Raw genomic sequence first — 12,374 nt, 5'->3', positions numbered from 1 at the left:
ATGGTCTGCACGAACCCTGATCATTGTCGCTGGGAAGGGTGGGCTGGTTCCGTCTAACGATAGCCCGGTGGCTGCTCGCAAACTCGTCAAGATTGGAAAAGAGAACAACACTTTGACTCTTGCCTATACGCATCCGGATATGAGGCATCCTTGGAATAGGCAGAATCCTCGGCTTTGGGCGGAGACTGTTGTAGCGTGGGTTGAGGGGAAGGAGCTTCCAGCTGGGTTTATGCCGCTGTAGGCACTTGACGAGATGAGGCTTCAGATTTCTGCCTTATTGAAGTTCGCGGTGATTAAGTGGTTGTAAGGGATAGCGCGTGTAGAAGCGCAGCAGCAGGGTGTGATCAGTAAGAGGAAGGTACCTAGGTACGACCTCGGTCGCTAGCTCACGTGACAGAATGCATCTCAGTTGACGGTCATCGGTGCCATCATCTCGTCAAAGATCATCCCGATCTGTTGCGACCGACGGAACGGAGATGAGAGGTATAATCCAGAGCGCTATACCCAGGTAGTGAAGGAGCGATACTGGCGGGCGTATGAAATTGCACGTGAGATTGCACCAACATGGGCAGATGATTAGGCCCCCGAACCTGCATGGGAAAGATAGCAGGAAAACGAACCGACAATGAAAGCAGTGAAGACGTCTCTTCGTGAGGTTTGCACTTGGCTGTAGTGTGGCGCGCAACCGTGGTGGCTGTTGTGTAGGTCTTGGTGGTCTCACTGTGCAGATGACGAGGGCGCCTGGCCACGGCTGATGTGACGGCTGGCGGGTGCTGGGGCTAGTGATCGGCTTAATCACGCAGCTCTCGCGGTCTCGAAGCCTTCAAAGTTTCTAGACCGCGCAACTACCAGACGCCGATCGCATAGCACAAACACAAAGACAGAAGGTGTAGAAAAGCTCCTCTTCTGACTGCAGCACGTTTGTCTCCTTTCAAAGGGGTACCGTCATCGCAACAAAGACAGATGCAGACTGTTGAACCACAACAAAAGTATTTCGGGCCTACAGTATACGAGGGAACGTCATCCCTCGATGCAGCACTTGGTCTCTTTGGGCAGCTGCAGTGTTCAAATTCTCACCTAGTGGCCGAGCATCTATTTTTACCAGCCTGGGGTGTTGCACAGCCACGCTGGCGCCGTTCATGGGGTCATCGGCGGAGGCTACCAAAGTGAATTTGATGATGATGAACTCCTGTGATTTTGTGTGCACAAGAGATGATGATGGCGAGATAAGCTCTTTGTGCACGCCTTGAAGCTTCAGGCAGTTCTGCGACTCCGCATCGATGACACGATGGTTGACTTGGCGACGGCAACGGTCTCGAGCGGACCGGGGTAGTTTGATAGGCCCGCCTTGCACGGCAGCAGTCTTCAGCTGCCAGTATACGACAGTAGTGGTGTATTGGCGTGTGAGGGCAGCGTGTCTCGCAGTAGCAGCAGATAGTGATGACCTAGCGATAAAAAGCATTCCTTCCCCAGCTCGCGCAAGAGTCCCTGACAGCTCCCCATCGTCAACCCCATCTGCATCCCATCGTGTTCTCGAACGCGGCCCAACAACCATCATCCTTCGATAGCGTCGGATCCAGCGACTGCGCCATCGCGGGATTAATCGAGGCTAGCGCCGCGCGTCCCTTCCTGATTGGAGTGAACCCCCTTGGCTGTCGCCGCACGGTTTCAGAAGAGAGGCAGATTACCGGCTTCAGCGCCTCGTCCTCATTTCAACCACATCGCTCCCTCGTTCGTCAGTCGTTTCACTTTTGCGTCCCTCGTACCTGCCGACTCGACCCCAAACCCTCTTCCTGGCTCGCCGCTCCCTCGACGCGCCTTCCCTCTGGACGCTTGCCTTTGTTTACCGCTTTCCATCAGGCACGAGAAAGGTTGAACCTGCGGCCGACCCCCGTTTAATCTATCGCTTGTTTCTTTTGCTACACTCGCTTTTGTCAGCAAGCACCCGCGCATACCAACGTCGCCCGACACTTCGCTGCTGCGACCGTCGCTCGCTGTCGACACCCGCACCCCGAGAACGCCCCCGGGCGCACAACACCGATAATGAGGCCCCACGCGACATACTCGGCCATGCTCGCACCTTTCATATTACTGGCATCCGCGCCACTGAGCGTACTGGCTGCCGACATTCTCAAGACCAACGGTTTCAGCTCCTGTCTGGAAGGCACAGGAGACATCAAGGTCAACAAGCTGAACATCGAGTTCGATCGTTCTATCAAGAAGGTCAAATTCGATGTGTCCGGCACCAATGAGGTTGAGCAGAAGGTCATGGCAATCCTCACTGTAAACGCATACGGTAGAGAGTTGTACAACAAAGAGTTCGACCCTTGCGATGGCGAATACAAGGTCGACCAGCTATGTCCAGGTACGCATATAGCGATGATATGCGCATAATGTACAAGCTAACATGTAGCAGTTCCCAAGGGCACCTTCGGCGCACAGGGCGAGCAGAGCATCCCCGACAGCATCATGTCCCAAATCCCCAGCATCGCCTTCAACATTCCCGACATCGACAGTCAAGCCAGGATGCAGCTCAAGGCCAAAGATGGAGGCAAGGACCTGGCCTGTATTACCTCTCAAGTCAGCAACGGACAATCACTTTCTACAGCAGGAGTACAATACATCGCCGCTGGAATTGCTGGAGCTGCCTTGGCTGTTACCGGTCTGGCTTCGCTCGCTGGCGCTGGACACCCTGGTGCGGCGCAGTCCAGTCCTACCTTCGGCGACGTCATCGGATGGTTCCAGGCCATGGCTTTGAACGGCATGATGAGCGCTGACGTCCCTGGTGTATACCGCAGCTGGTCCCAGAACTTTGCCTTTAGCACCGGTCTTATCTACTGGGAGGGAATGCAGCACTCCATCGACAACTTCCGTAAGAGCACCGGCGGCAACCTCACCCAGAGCAGTGTCGAATTTCTCAAGAACGCTACCCTCGTACACGTGGACCAGAACATGACCTTGACCAAGCGCAGCTTTGACGTCCTGTTCGCTCGCGATGAATTGAACACGAACGTCAACGATACTGCCGAAGAGGGAGGTGACAACAAGGTCATTGTCTACGCAAAGGACATGCAGGGCTTCATCCAGGAGTACACCATTCCTGACCGTAACGCCTTCATGACAGTGCTACTCATCTTCGCCATCATTATCGCTGCCATCACCGTTGGTATCCTCCTTTTCAAGGTCATTCTGGAGACATGGGCACTATTTGGCAGCTTCCCGAAAAAACTGACAAGCTTCCGTAAGCGATACTGGTGGACTCTGGCCAAGACGATTACCAACTTGATCCTCCTGCTTTACGGTATCTGGGTTCTCTACTGTGTCTACCAGTTCAAGAACGGAGACTCGTGGGCTGTCAAAACACTCGCTGGTGTCACTCTAGCTGCATTCACCGGAGTGTTGGCCTTCTTCACCTGGAAGATCTGGAGCACTGCGGACAAGTTCAAGAAGATGGAGGGAAAGCCCGACGCTCTCTACGAAGACAAAGAGATCTGGCGCAAGTACAGCATGTTCTACGAGAACTACAAGAAGAGCTACTGGTGGATCTTCGTACCGGCCATCATCTTCATGTTCGCTCGTGGTTGCGTTATCGCAGGAGCAGATGGCCACGGTCTCGCACAGGCTGCCGGCCAACTCATCGTCGAGTCGCTTCTCCTTGTCATGCTTCTCTGGGCTCGTCCGTACACGCTCAAGTCTAGCACCTGGATTAACATTACCATCTCGGTCGTTCGCGTCTTGTCGGTCGTCTGCATTTTGGTCTTCGTCGAAGAACTTGGCATGAGCCAGACCACTAAGACCGTCACCGGTCTGGTCCTCGTCGTTGTGCAGGCTTCCCTCACTGGTGTTCTTGCTATCCTCATTGCAGTCAACGCGATCATAATTTGCTGCAAGGAGAACCCTCACCGTAAGAAGAGAAAGGCAGCTGGTAAGTCTTCTCCACCCCCTGCTTGTCAACACCATCTAACAGCCCCTGCAGAGAAAGCTCGTGACCTCGACACCCTTACTCCTCTCGACGCACGCAACTCGCTACTCATGGACCCCCAAGAGTACAAGCGAACCTCCCTTCCATCGCCGTTCGGTCCCCGCACCGCCGGCTACGACCGCGTTCCTCTCGCGGATCAGAACACCGCATACAACGGTCCCGGTGGTCGTTCATTCGGTGACGATCAAGGACACTTGCTCGCCGATGCATCCACATTCGGTCGCACAGCAACGCATGAGCGGAGCTTGAGTCGCGAAAGCAGTCCAGGGCGCGAGGCGGATGTTGGCTTCCACCAACCACCCGGCTACGTGGCCAACGCGCCATGGCAGCCTCAACAACCACGAGGCCCTCCTGGTCCCTATGCCTACTAAGCCAGAGCGAAGACCTAAAGAAGCGAAACATCTCGCCATCTAGGCATAATCTCCTATTTGTTTTGTTCCTATGTCTGCATCGCGGTGGTCGCATTTGACAAACCATAGAGCGATCAAACCATATCCTCAGTCATCTATCTCCCGCACACGGACCGGGCCATACCTGCGCCCCACGTCTGTGTATTTACGAATCTTTCCTTGTGTTCATCGAGTTTTTTTGTGTAAAGAAAGATCTGATACAAGCTCTTGTAATCTCATGCAAAGCGGTAAGCCTGGGGCTCGCGCACACATACCACTATCTTTTCTGCTATATCGTCAAGGTGGAGTGAAGGAGAAGAAGGTTGAAAAAGGGATGGAGTGAGGGGAGTTGGAAACGGAATGGGAACGGCAATGTGAACTAGGATGTAGCGAAAGATGTAAATACCAATACCCAACTGTTATATCGCTGTTTCATGTACCTCCGTGGTTGTGAGTGATGTCTGCCCAGAGAATGCCATGTCTTGACATCTTACTACACGCGGCTCGGCGGCACCTGGCCGGGAATCGTCCAGAGCACGTGCGATCTTAACTTCCGCCGATAAGCCCTGCAGGCAGAGAGCTACCCAGCCGGCCAGCTGAACACTCGCTGCAGCCCCGAAATGTTGGGACACACTTCGCATGCGCCACCCCTGAGCCAATACATCCTAGCGACGTACCTTGCCTGGGCTGCGACATGTAGTACCTGAACAAAAAGACGACGCAAAACTCTCGACAGCCCGACGCAGATTTGTACCTGCCGATCACTCAGATCGCTCGATGTAAATCCTTATCCCATCACCCTCGTCCCACCAAAAAACCACGCTTTTCCCGTCGAACGCCTCCGGCAAAGTCGATCTCCCGAGAATTTACTTTGGGTCGTCCCTTGTCCCCTTTTGTGGCGCGGGCTTATGGGCGCTTGTACCTGCGTCACGGCAGGCGTCACCAAAGGTTCCAAAACCTACCTAGCACAACGCCACTACGCTTTTCTGAGCGGCGCGGCACCAATCTAGCCGGCTCCCAAGATGCCGGTTTATCTCTTTTCGATAGATGCTAACAGCCATGGTGCAGGTGTAGCGTGGGTGGGCGGTGGGGTTATATTGTTATCTCCAGCCTCGTAGCGCACCTAAGCATCTTTTTTTCTGAAGTACCTGAGTTCATGACGTTTGACGGCGTTGGAAGCTAACAATTCTTTGACTCGTACGGGTATCTATCTAGGAAGGAGCGCGCTCGCTGTGCAACTGATCGTTCGTTTCCTGTTCTCTTTCCCGGACTTCTGGACCTGTTTACGATACCCGGCTTGTTAATTGTCTCGCCTTGGCCCGGTTGCAAAGGCGCATTTGTGGCTTGCGTAACGACTCGCTTTAGAGGTTTCTCCTGACAGCTTTGGATTTTTTTCGTGGCTGAGCTGGCTAGAAGAGTTGGAATTCTCTGGAAGGTACTCTTGCTTCGTTCCCTACCTGATCGCCTCCTGTTGTCTACTTCGTCTTTGCACATTGCGACAAGCAAAGAGGTATCTTGAGGCGTCCCTGGATAGCGACAACCAAACTATCAGCAACGGACCCCTTCGCGGCCCATCTTTGTATCGCTGGTACCGAACACCCAGGTCCACTTCCAAAAAAGTCGAATTTCATACGTCGTTACGGCCGAGAGCACTTCACCACACAAACCTCACAGCAAAGATGCGACGAACCGCGCTCCTCAGCGCCGCCACGGTGCTGCTCACGAGCACAACCTCCACAACCGCACAATCCACGGCCTCAACATCGTCAAAACGCGGTCTCGTCTACGTCCCGTCCGATGACCACCCCGACGACGACAAGATCTGGACAACAGGTCCCTCTCCTCCAACATGGTACTACAACTACCAAAAAGACCCCTCGTCTGCCTACAAAGATAACCCAGACATGCAATTCGTCCCCATGCTCTGGGGCGCCAGCGACAGCGATACCGGCACTCCCTTCCTCGACTCCGTGAAGCAACAGATCAAAGACGGAGCAAACATAACCGCCGTCCTCGGCTTCAACGAGCCCGACGGCGGCCACAGCACCGGCGGTTCCAACCTCGCCGTCACCACCGCAGCCGCACGCTGGAAAGCCGAAATCGAGCCGCTCAAGGAACTCGGCATCAAACTCGGTGCACCGGGTGTCACAGGCGCAGAGTCCGGATGGCAGTGGTTGGAGAACTTCTTCAACGAGTGCGATGGCGGATGTAACCCCGACTTTATCCCTGTGCATTGGTATGGCAACTTTGAGGGTATGATGAGCCATATTGGACGCGTTACAACGATGTGGCCGAACATGACGGTGTGGGTCACGGAGTATGGGTACCCGAATCAGCCGCTTGAGGAGACGCAGAGTTTCTATAACATGAGCGCGCAGAGCTTTGATAGTTGGCCGTAAGTATTCGTCCCATGTGGCTTCTGGCAGTGATAATGTTGGCTAATGCTGTATCAGGAACATCACACACTACTCCTATTTCGGCGCTTTCCGATCGGATGTCAGCAACGTGGGCGCGAACGCTGCGATGCTTACCCAGGACGGCGAGTTGACGGATATCGGGTCGTGGTATATGGGTGGTGCGGCTACGAACAATGTTCCTGAGGCTTCTGGTGCTTCGATGGCGGGAGCCGCACCTAGTGCTCTCGCTCTGGGTTTGGTGGCGATGGTGTTCTCCTACTTTGTTTAGAGCTGCAGCTTGGCCAACGTGTGGGCTGAGATGTCTTTTCGGCTCAGACAGGAGTAAGAACGTAGCTGGGTTCCACTGCAGAACGGCATGCTGATGAAGTGCAGCTAGCTAGCGAAGAGCTCATGAGAGATATATGGCATTGCGAAGGCGTCCAGGGATCAATATCGATCAAACGTTACTAATAGACCGGGTTGCGCCTACTAGCAGAGCCGAATTCTGATTCTATGTCACCATACAGCCTCCAACATGCATACCTACTGCCTATCATCCTCTCCATGTTCGAGTGCAGCTGTAGGTACCTCAAATTTCTTGCGACCCCTAAGGAACCAATCCACCATCGCAATGACCATGAACCCGATAAGAATCGGTGGCGCATAGTTCATTGTCAAGCTTGTCACTGGTCTTGATGCTGGGAACGATACAAAGATGATGACGTATACCAAGTAGACAATGGCGCAGAGCTTGATCGGAATGCTCCATCTGCCCAATTGAAAGGGCCCGTACTTCGGGTGTTTACCGGCAAGCTGACGAGCCGTGAATAGCGAGATTGGGACGAGGTATGATACGTATAGCGCGATGGTAGGTAGGGATATGAGCGAATTGAAGGCGGCTGCGGAACCGAGGTTGATGAGCGATAGAAGGCAACATATGAAGCCAACTAGGAACAGTGCGGGTATTGGAACTTGGAGCGTCGGATGGATCTAGAGTATTGTCAGTTTGATCCGATAACTACGGGCATGGTCAAGACTCACGTAGGTGAAGTGCTGGTGAAAAGGAAGACCTTTGTCGGATGCGAATCGCCAGACTAATCGAGCCACGGATGCAACGATGTTAAAGTTGCCAACCATCAGTTGAAGCCCCATCAAAACCGTCATTGCCGTTGATGCTGCCTTCGACCCTGTGCTTTTGCAGCATGTTAGTATTCAACCTGTGTCACCTCCCAGGTGGTGCACTTACGCGGAGTAGAAGACCTCCGTAATCGGCAAGATCGATTTCGCGACGGCTTCTTCATCACCAATGCAGAACATCAAGCAGATACAGAAGGCGACCATCATGATTGCGTTCAGAGAGGTTGCCAAGATCATAGCTTTGGGTACCCGCTTGCGAGGTTCTTTGGTCTCCTCGACTGTGGACTATGTTAGCACTGGGATTGGAGGTTGAGTTAGTTGGGTTGCGCAGCTTACTCATGTGGAGGACACCATCAAAACTGCTGATGGGATATGCCACAGCGAGCATGCCAATAGAGAATGCGACACCGGGATTTTCCCAACCGGCGTCTGTGTGCAAGGTCATGAAGACGTATTCGGGTGTACTGCGCTTCGCAAGCGTGCAGAGTGTCGCAACGATGGCAACGAAGAAGACAACGTGGAAAATACCACCGATCGTTTCCAAATAGTTGATGATTTTTCGCAAGTAGAGGTTGAGAACCAGCGGAACAATGAGGAAGGCGATCAGGAACACCGTCGAGTGCCAGGCCTTTGGTTCGTAGCTTGGGCTGTTAAAGATGATCAAGCCGGATAAAGTATTCGACATGAAGGAGAAGGCACCGGCGCAGCTGCAAATCCAGGCAATGACTGTGATCCAACCCTGAATAAAACCCCAGAATTCGGGAGCGAATGAAGCGAAGCGCGCTGACCATCTGTACTGTGCACCTACGGTGGGGTCCATGGAGGCCATCTCCCCCAAAGCTGTAGCGACGAGGGTAGAACCGACGCCAGCGATCATAGATCCCCAGACGAGCGCGGCAGGGCCACCATTCAGCCATGCAAGCTGGAATGACAGGCCAACAGCCTCCCATGCTACTTGAAGTGTGAAGCCAAAGTTGTTAATGGCGAGTTGGTTTATGTAGCGCTGAGAGAGCAGTTAGCTGGCCAATCTTTGAGCAATGGATCAGTGGGACTTACTTGGAACCCGCCACTACTTGAGGAACCTGAGGGGAGAGTGTCATCCTTGGGTTTATCCGTCTTCTCCCGTAGTCCATCGTGATAATCTGGAACGGTCGTCGTGACAAGCGCCGCATCTTTGTCCATATCGATGGAACGAGAAGGGGGTCGTAGAGATGCGTCGTGGTCGTGGGAAACCGTTAAAGTACGAAGCATTGTGAGTGGTAAGGGATTTCACTGGACATGAGGTTCGGAGGTTTTATCCTGGGGCTGACCACATACGATCTTTAGAGCCGACCTCTTGTTGAGCGGCATAGATCCTGACATCTGCGAAGCGAGCTGCAGTATACTTCCTGTTTACGTCCCATGCCCGGGCGTATCTCAGGATTCCAACTTGACTCATGTAGTCAAGCTCCGAGAGCAGACCTAGCCAGTCGCCAAAGAGACAGTGGGGATCGCAGGATGCCTACGCCGCAAGTCTGCATCGACGCGAGGTGTCTAAAACAGTTCGTTGGGGTGGAAGCTGCGTTCGAATGTTACCTTGGATGTGCATTGACAGGGTTCTTTACTTCCAGGTCCCCTCTTAACAGCCCTCCCCATTCTCTCCTAGCAACATATAGATTGCTAGCCGATATTACCTAGGTACTATTGAGGCTCGACAATCGCACTCTAGCAGTAGAAGAGATGCCTAGGTAGCAGAGCACTACTTGAAGGATTGGTGTCTTTGCGCGCGCGGCACAACAACTCGCCTGTCGACAGACACAGAATCTCATCATCAAATGGCGTTAGTAGCTCCAGCTCGCAGCTCTTTGTCTTCTTCGGATCTGAGGCGGCGTAAAAGAAGCATTGCCGTGCGGGTGGGGGAACAGCAACGGCACGGGCCTGACCCTCCCGAGGTCTTGATGGAAATTAGCCCGGGCCTTTAACCTCATTGGGGTCTTGGCGCAGTATCACCGCTAACCGCTCTTCGCCGTCGCTTCAATCATCACTGCACCTTCCTTCCGGGCTTCGCGCTCGAGCTTCATTCATCACTTCTCGCATATTAAGGGACTTAAGATGTCTACCTGAACAGGTTTGGAGTCTACATCGAAGTCAGGTCGCCTACTTTGCATGTTCTCACTCATGGATGTTAATGTAGGTTGTAGACCTGTTCAATCGTTTCCTACGTTGACGGTACTCTACTGCTCTCATCAACCTCGCTTCGGGCCGTGCGCGGCGGCGGGCACCCATCCGCTCGGTTCCTGTGGATACAAACCCAAGTCACTCTCGAGCGATGCGACCTGCCTTTCGCCATCACACCCACCCTGGTAGGCCGCGTAAGTGGGCATCTGTGGCCTTGCTAGAACCTTTGCACCGTCCATGACACCTAGGTACTCTTGTGCAAGCCATAAGTTTGCTTTGAATAGCACCATATACTTTACGCCTCGGCTAATTGACCTCTGACAGCTAGCACTCAGTCTACAGGAAGGAACAGAGATGAGGCCACGAGGGATTATCTCGCAGGCGACACCGCCTACCGCCATGTCCCTTGTAAGTCCTTCTGACGTGACCATCAAAGTCGGCAAGGGCTCTGAGCAATATCATTCCTACTGCGCCTCATAGTCACGTATGAGATGAGGCTCCTAAGAGCGGCGGCGACTCTCTTATCATAGGCACCTGTTTTATGCGAGCAGGGTACTGCCCGCCAACTCCTATGTTGGCTATCAGCGAGAAGGATTTTGCTCCTGCCGTGCCTGCACGAATGAGCGCCCGAATAATCCCAGTGAGCTGGTCGTGAGGAAGGACATTTAGTATGAGTGATCTTAGGCGTCAGCGTTCCTGTCGTGCCAACTCCAACACTACTTCATCGCTCTATCATGGCTGGCACTATTCAACCCATAGCCGCACTCACGGCCGAAGACCATGGCCCGATCAACACGATCGTCTCCATCGTTCTTCCAGTTACAAGTATCCTCATCGCAACTGTCCGCATGGCAATGCGGCGGCAAAAGTTCCATCAGCTCGAGTCTGATGACATCGTGTTTGGTACAGGACTTGTACGAATTCATGTCTCAACTTCCTGTACTCACTTTGCTAATAAAGCTCAGTGTTTTGGTGTCTTCACGTCCATCCTGTCTCACTTCTGCGTCCGAGCAGGCCTGGGCAGACACCAAAATACGCTTGATGACAAGCAAATGGCTCATTACTTCAAGGTAAACAGTTGTATTAGGGGCTGCGAACTATACTAAACATATACTTATAGCTTTTTTGGACCGCACAAATCTCGGGCGTCATTGCTCTCGCTTTCGCTAAACTATCGCTCGTTGTTCTGTTCCAACGCATCGCTCCAAAACAAGTCGGGCCTCAAGCTACCAGATGGCTTATACCTATGGTCGCTGTCTACACACTACTCTCTCTCTTTCTGATCGCCTTCCAATGCCAGCTACCACAACCTTGGATACTTAGTCCGAAGAATTGCTCTACACATGGCAACGTGTACTATCCGATCACGATCTTTAATATATTAAGCGACACTGTGCTTGCTTTCTGGATCTTTCCACTTATCCGGGGTGTTCAAATGAAAGCCCATACCAAATCCATTGTATTTTGGCTGTTCGGATCGCGTTTACTCATTTGCGTCGTGGATATTGGACGAATGGTAGTCATTCACAAAGCTCTTCAGCTAGAGGATCAAACACGTAAGGAGCCATGTTCTCATCAGAGCATATTGCTGATCATATCCCAGGATCGCAGCTGAGATGGGCCGTAATGGATCAAATCGTTGTTCACCTTTCGATCAATCACGCTACACTACCTCGTATCCAGACCTTCCTCTCGCATCTACAAATCGGCGGTATGAGCACGCATATGGGAGCAAGTCGGGGTGGTATACGGACGACGTCCAAGGGCAGAAGCAGCGCCGCCAAAACCACTCAGGACGACTCGAAAATGGGGCGGACCTCCGATAAAGCTTGGAACTCATTATGCAACCGGCTCACCGGGAGTCTCAACAGAACGACTAGCATCTCTGAAGAGCCTCTTCGTCATCAGCAAGGCATCGAGCTATCCACAATCGTATACTCCGGGAAGGGCGACGCTACACATAGGAATGTGGAGCAGAGTCGATCAGCAGCGACATCGTTATCGAGTTCTAGGGAGGGCTTGACTAGAGAAGACATCGCAGGCTCACTAGGGGGTGTAATGGTGCAAAAGGAGTTTCATGTGGTTTACGACCAAATGTGATACGCAGCCTGAGTGACGCGTTTCAAAAGGCTCTCGCATCATATGCATTTATCCAAACATCACGATTTCTCCGTCCGCTTCATGACCAATAGAAATGATCTCGCAAGCGACACATTATACTCGCGAGGACCAAACAGGAACGTACGTTCCCTTCCATCCAGTCCACATCTTCGCCTCGTCCGCACCAGCTAAGGGTTCTGCAATCTCTACAAG

The 12,374-nt window shown here is 52.9% G+C and overlaps 3 protein-coding genes across 3 annotated transcripts; 2 read left to right on the top strand and 1 right to left on the bottom strand.

The window, feature by feature from the left end:
* Positions 1 to 2,070: 2,070 nt before the first annotated feature.
* J4E87_001206 (uncharacterized protein) lies at positions 2,071 to 4,353 on the top strand (the record flags this gene model as incomplete). Its single annotated transcript, XM_049372853.1, has 3 exons — positions 2,071 to 2,365; positions 2,417 to 3,925; positions 3,977 to 4,353. The coding sequence occupies 3 exons, from the start codon at positions 2,071 to 2,073 to the stop codon at positions 4,351 to 4,353; spliced, it is 2,181 nt and encodes a 726-aa protein (XP_049237511.1).
* Positions 4,354 to 6,050: 1,697 nt separating this feature from the next.
* Positions 6,051 to 7,056, top strand: J4E87_001205 (uncharacterized protein; the record flags this gene model as incomplete). The annotated part of the gene is made up of 2 exons (XM_049372852.1): positions 6,051 to 6,766; positions 6,825 to 7,056. 2 exons carry the CDS (start codon positions 6,051 to 6,053, stop codon positions 7,054 to 7,056), a joined length of 948 nt encoding a protein of 315 aa, XP_049237510.1.
* Positions 7,057 to 7,310: 254 nt separating this feature from the next.
* On the bottom strand, positions 7,311 to 9,155 carry J4E87_001204 (uncharacterized protein; the record flags this gene model as incomplete). The annotated part of the gene is made up of 6 exons (XM_049372851.1): positions 7,311 to 7,757; positions 7,809 to 7,861; positions 7,926 to 7,954; positions 8,014 to 8,182; positions 8,241 to 8,907; positions 8,961 to 9,155. The coding sequence occupies 6 exons, from the start codon at positions 9,153 to 9,155 to the stop codon at positions 7,311 to 7,313; spliced, it is 1,560 nt and encodes a 519-aa protein (XP_049237509.1).
* Positions 9,156 to 12,374: the final 3,219 nt, after the last annotated feature.

Source organism: Alternaria ethzedia (assembly GCF_023757985.1).
Source record: "Alternaria ethzedia strain BMP 0044 chromosome Unknown scaffold_2, whole genome shotgun sequence".
Classification (NCBI taxonomy): domain Eukaryota; kingdom Fungi; phylum Ascomycota; class Dothideomycetes; order Pleosporales; family Pleosporaceae; genus Alternaria; species Alternaria ethzedia.
The sequence above is the reverse complement of the archived record's forward strand: the minus strand, read 5'-3'. Positions and strand labels throughout refer to the sequence as shown.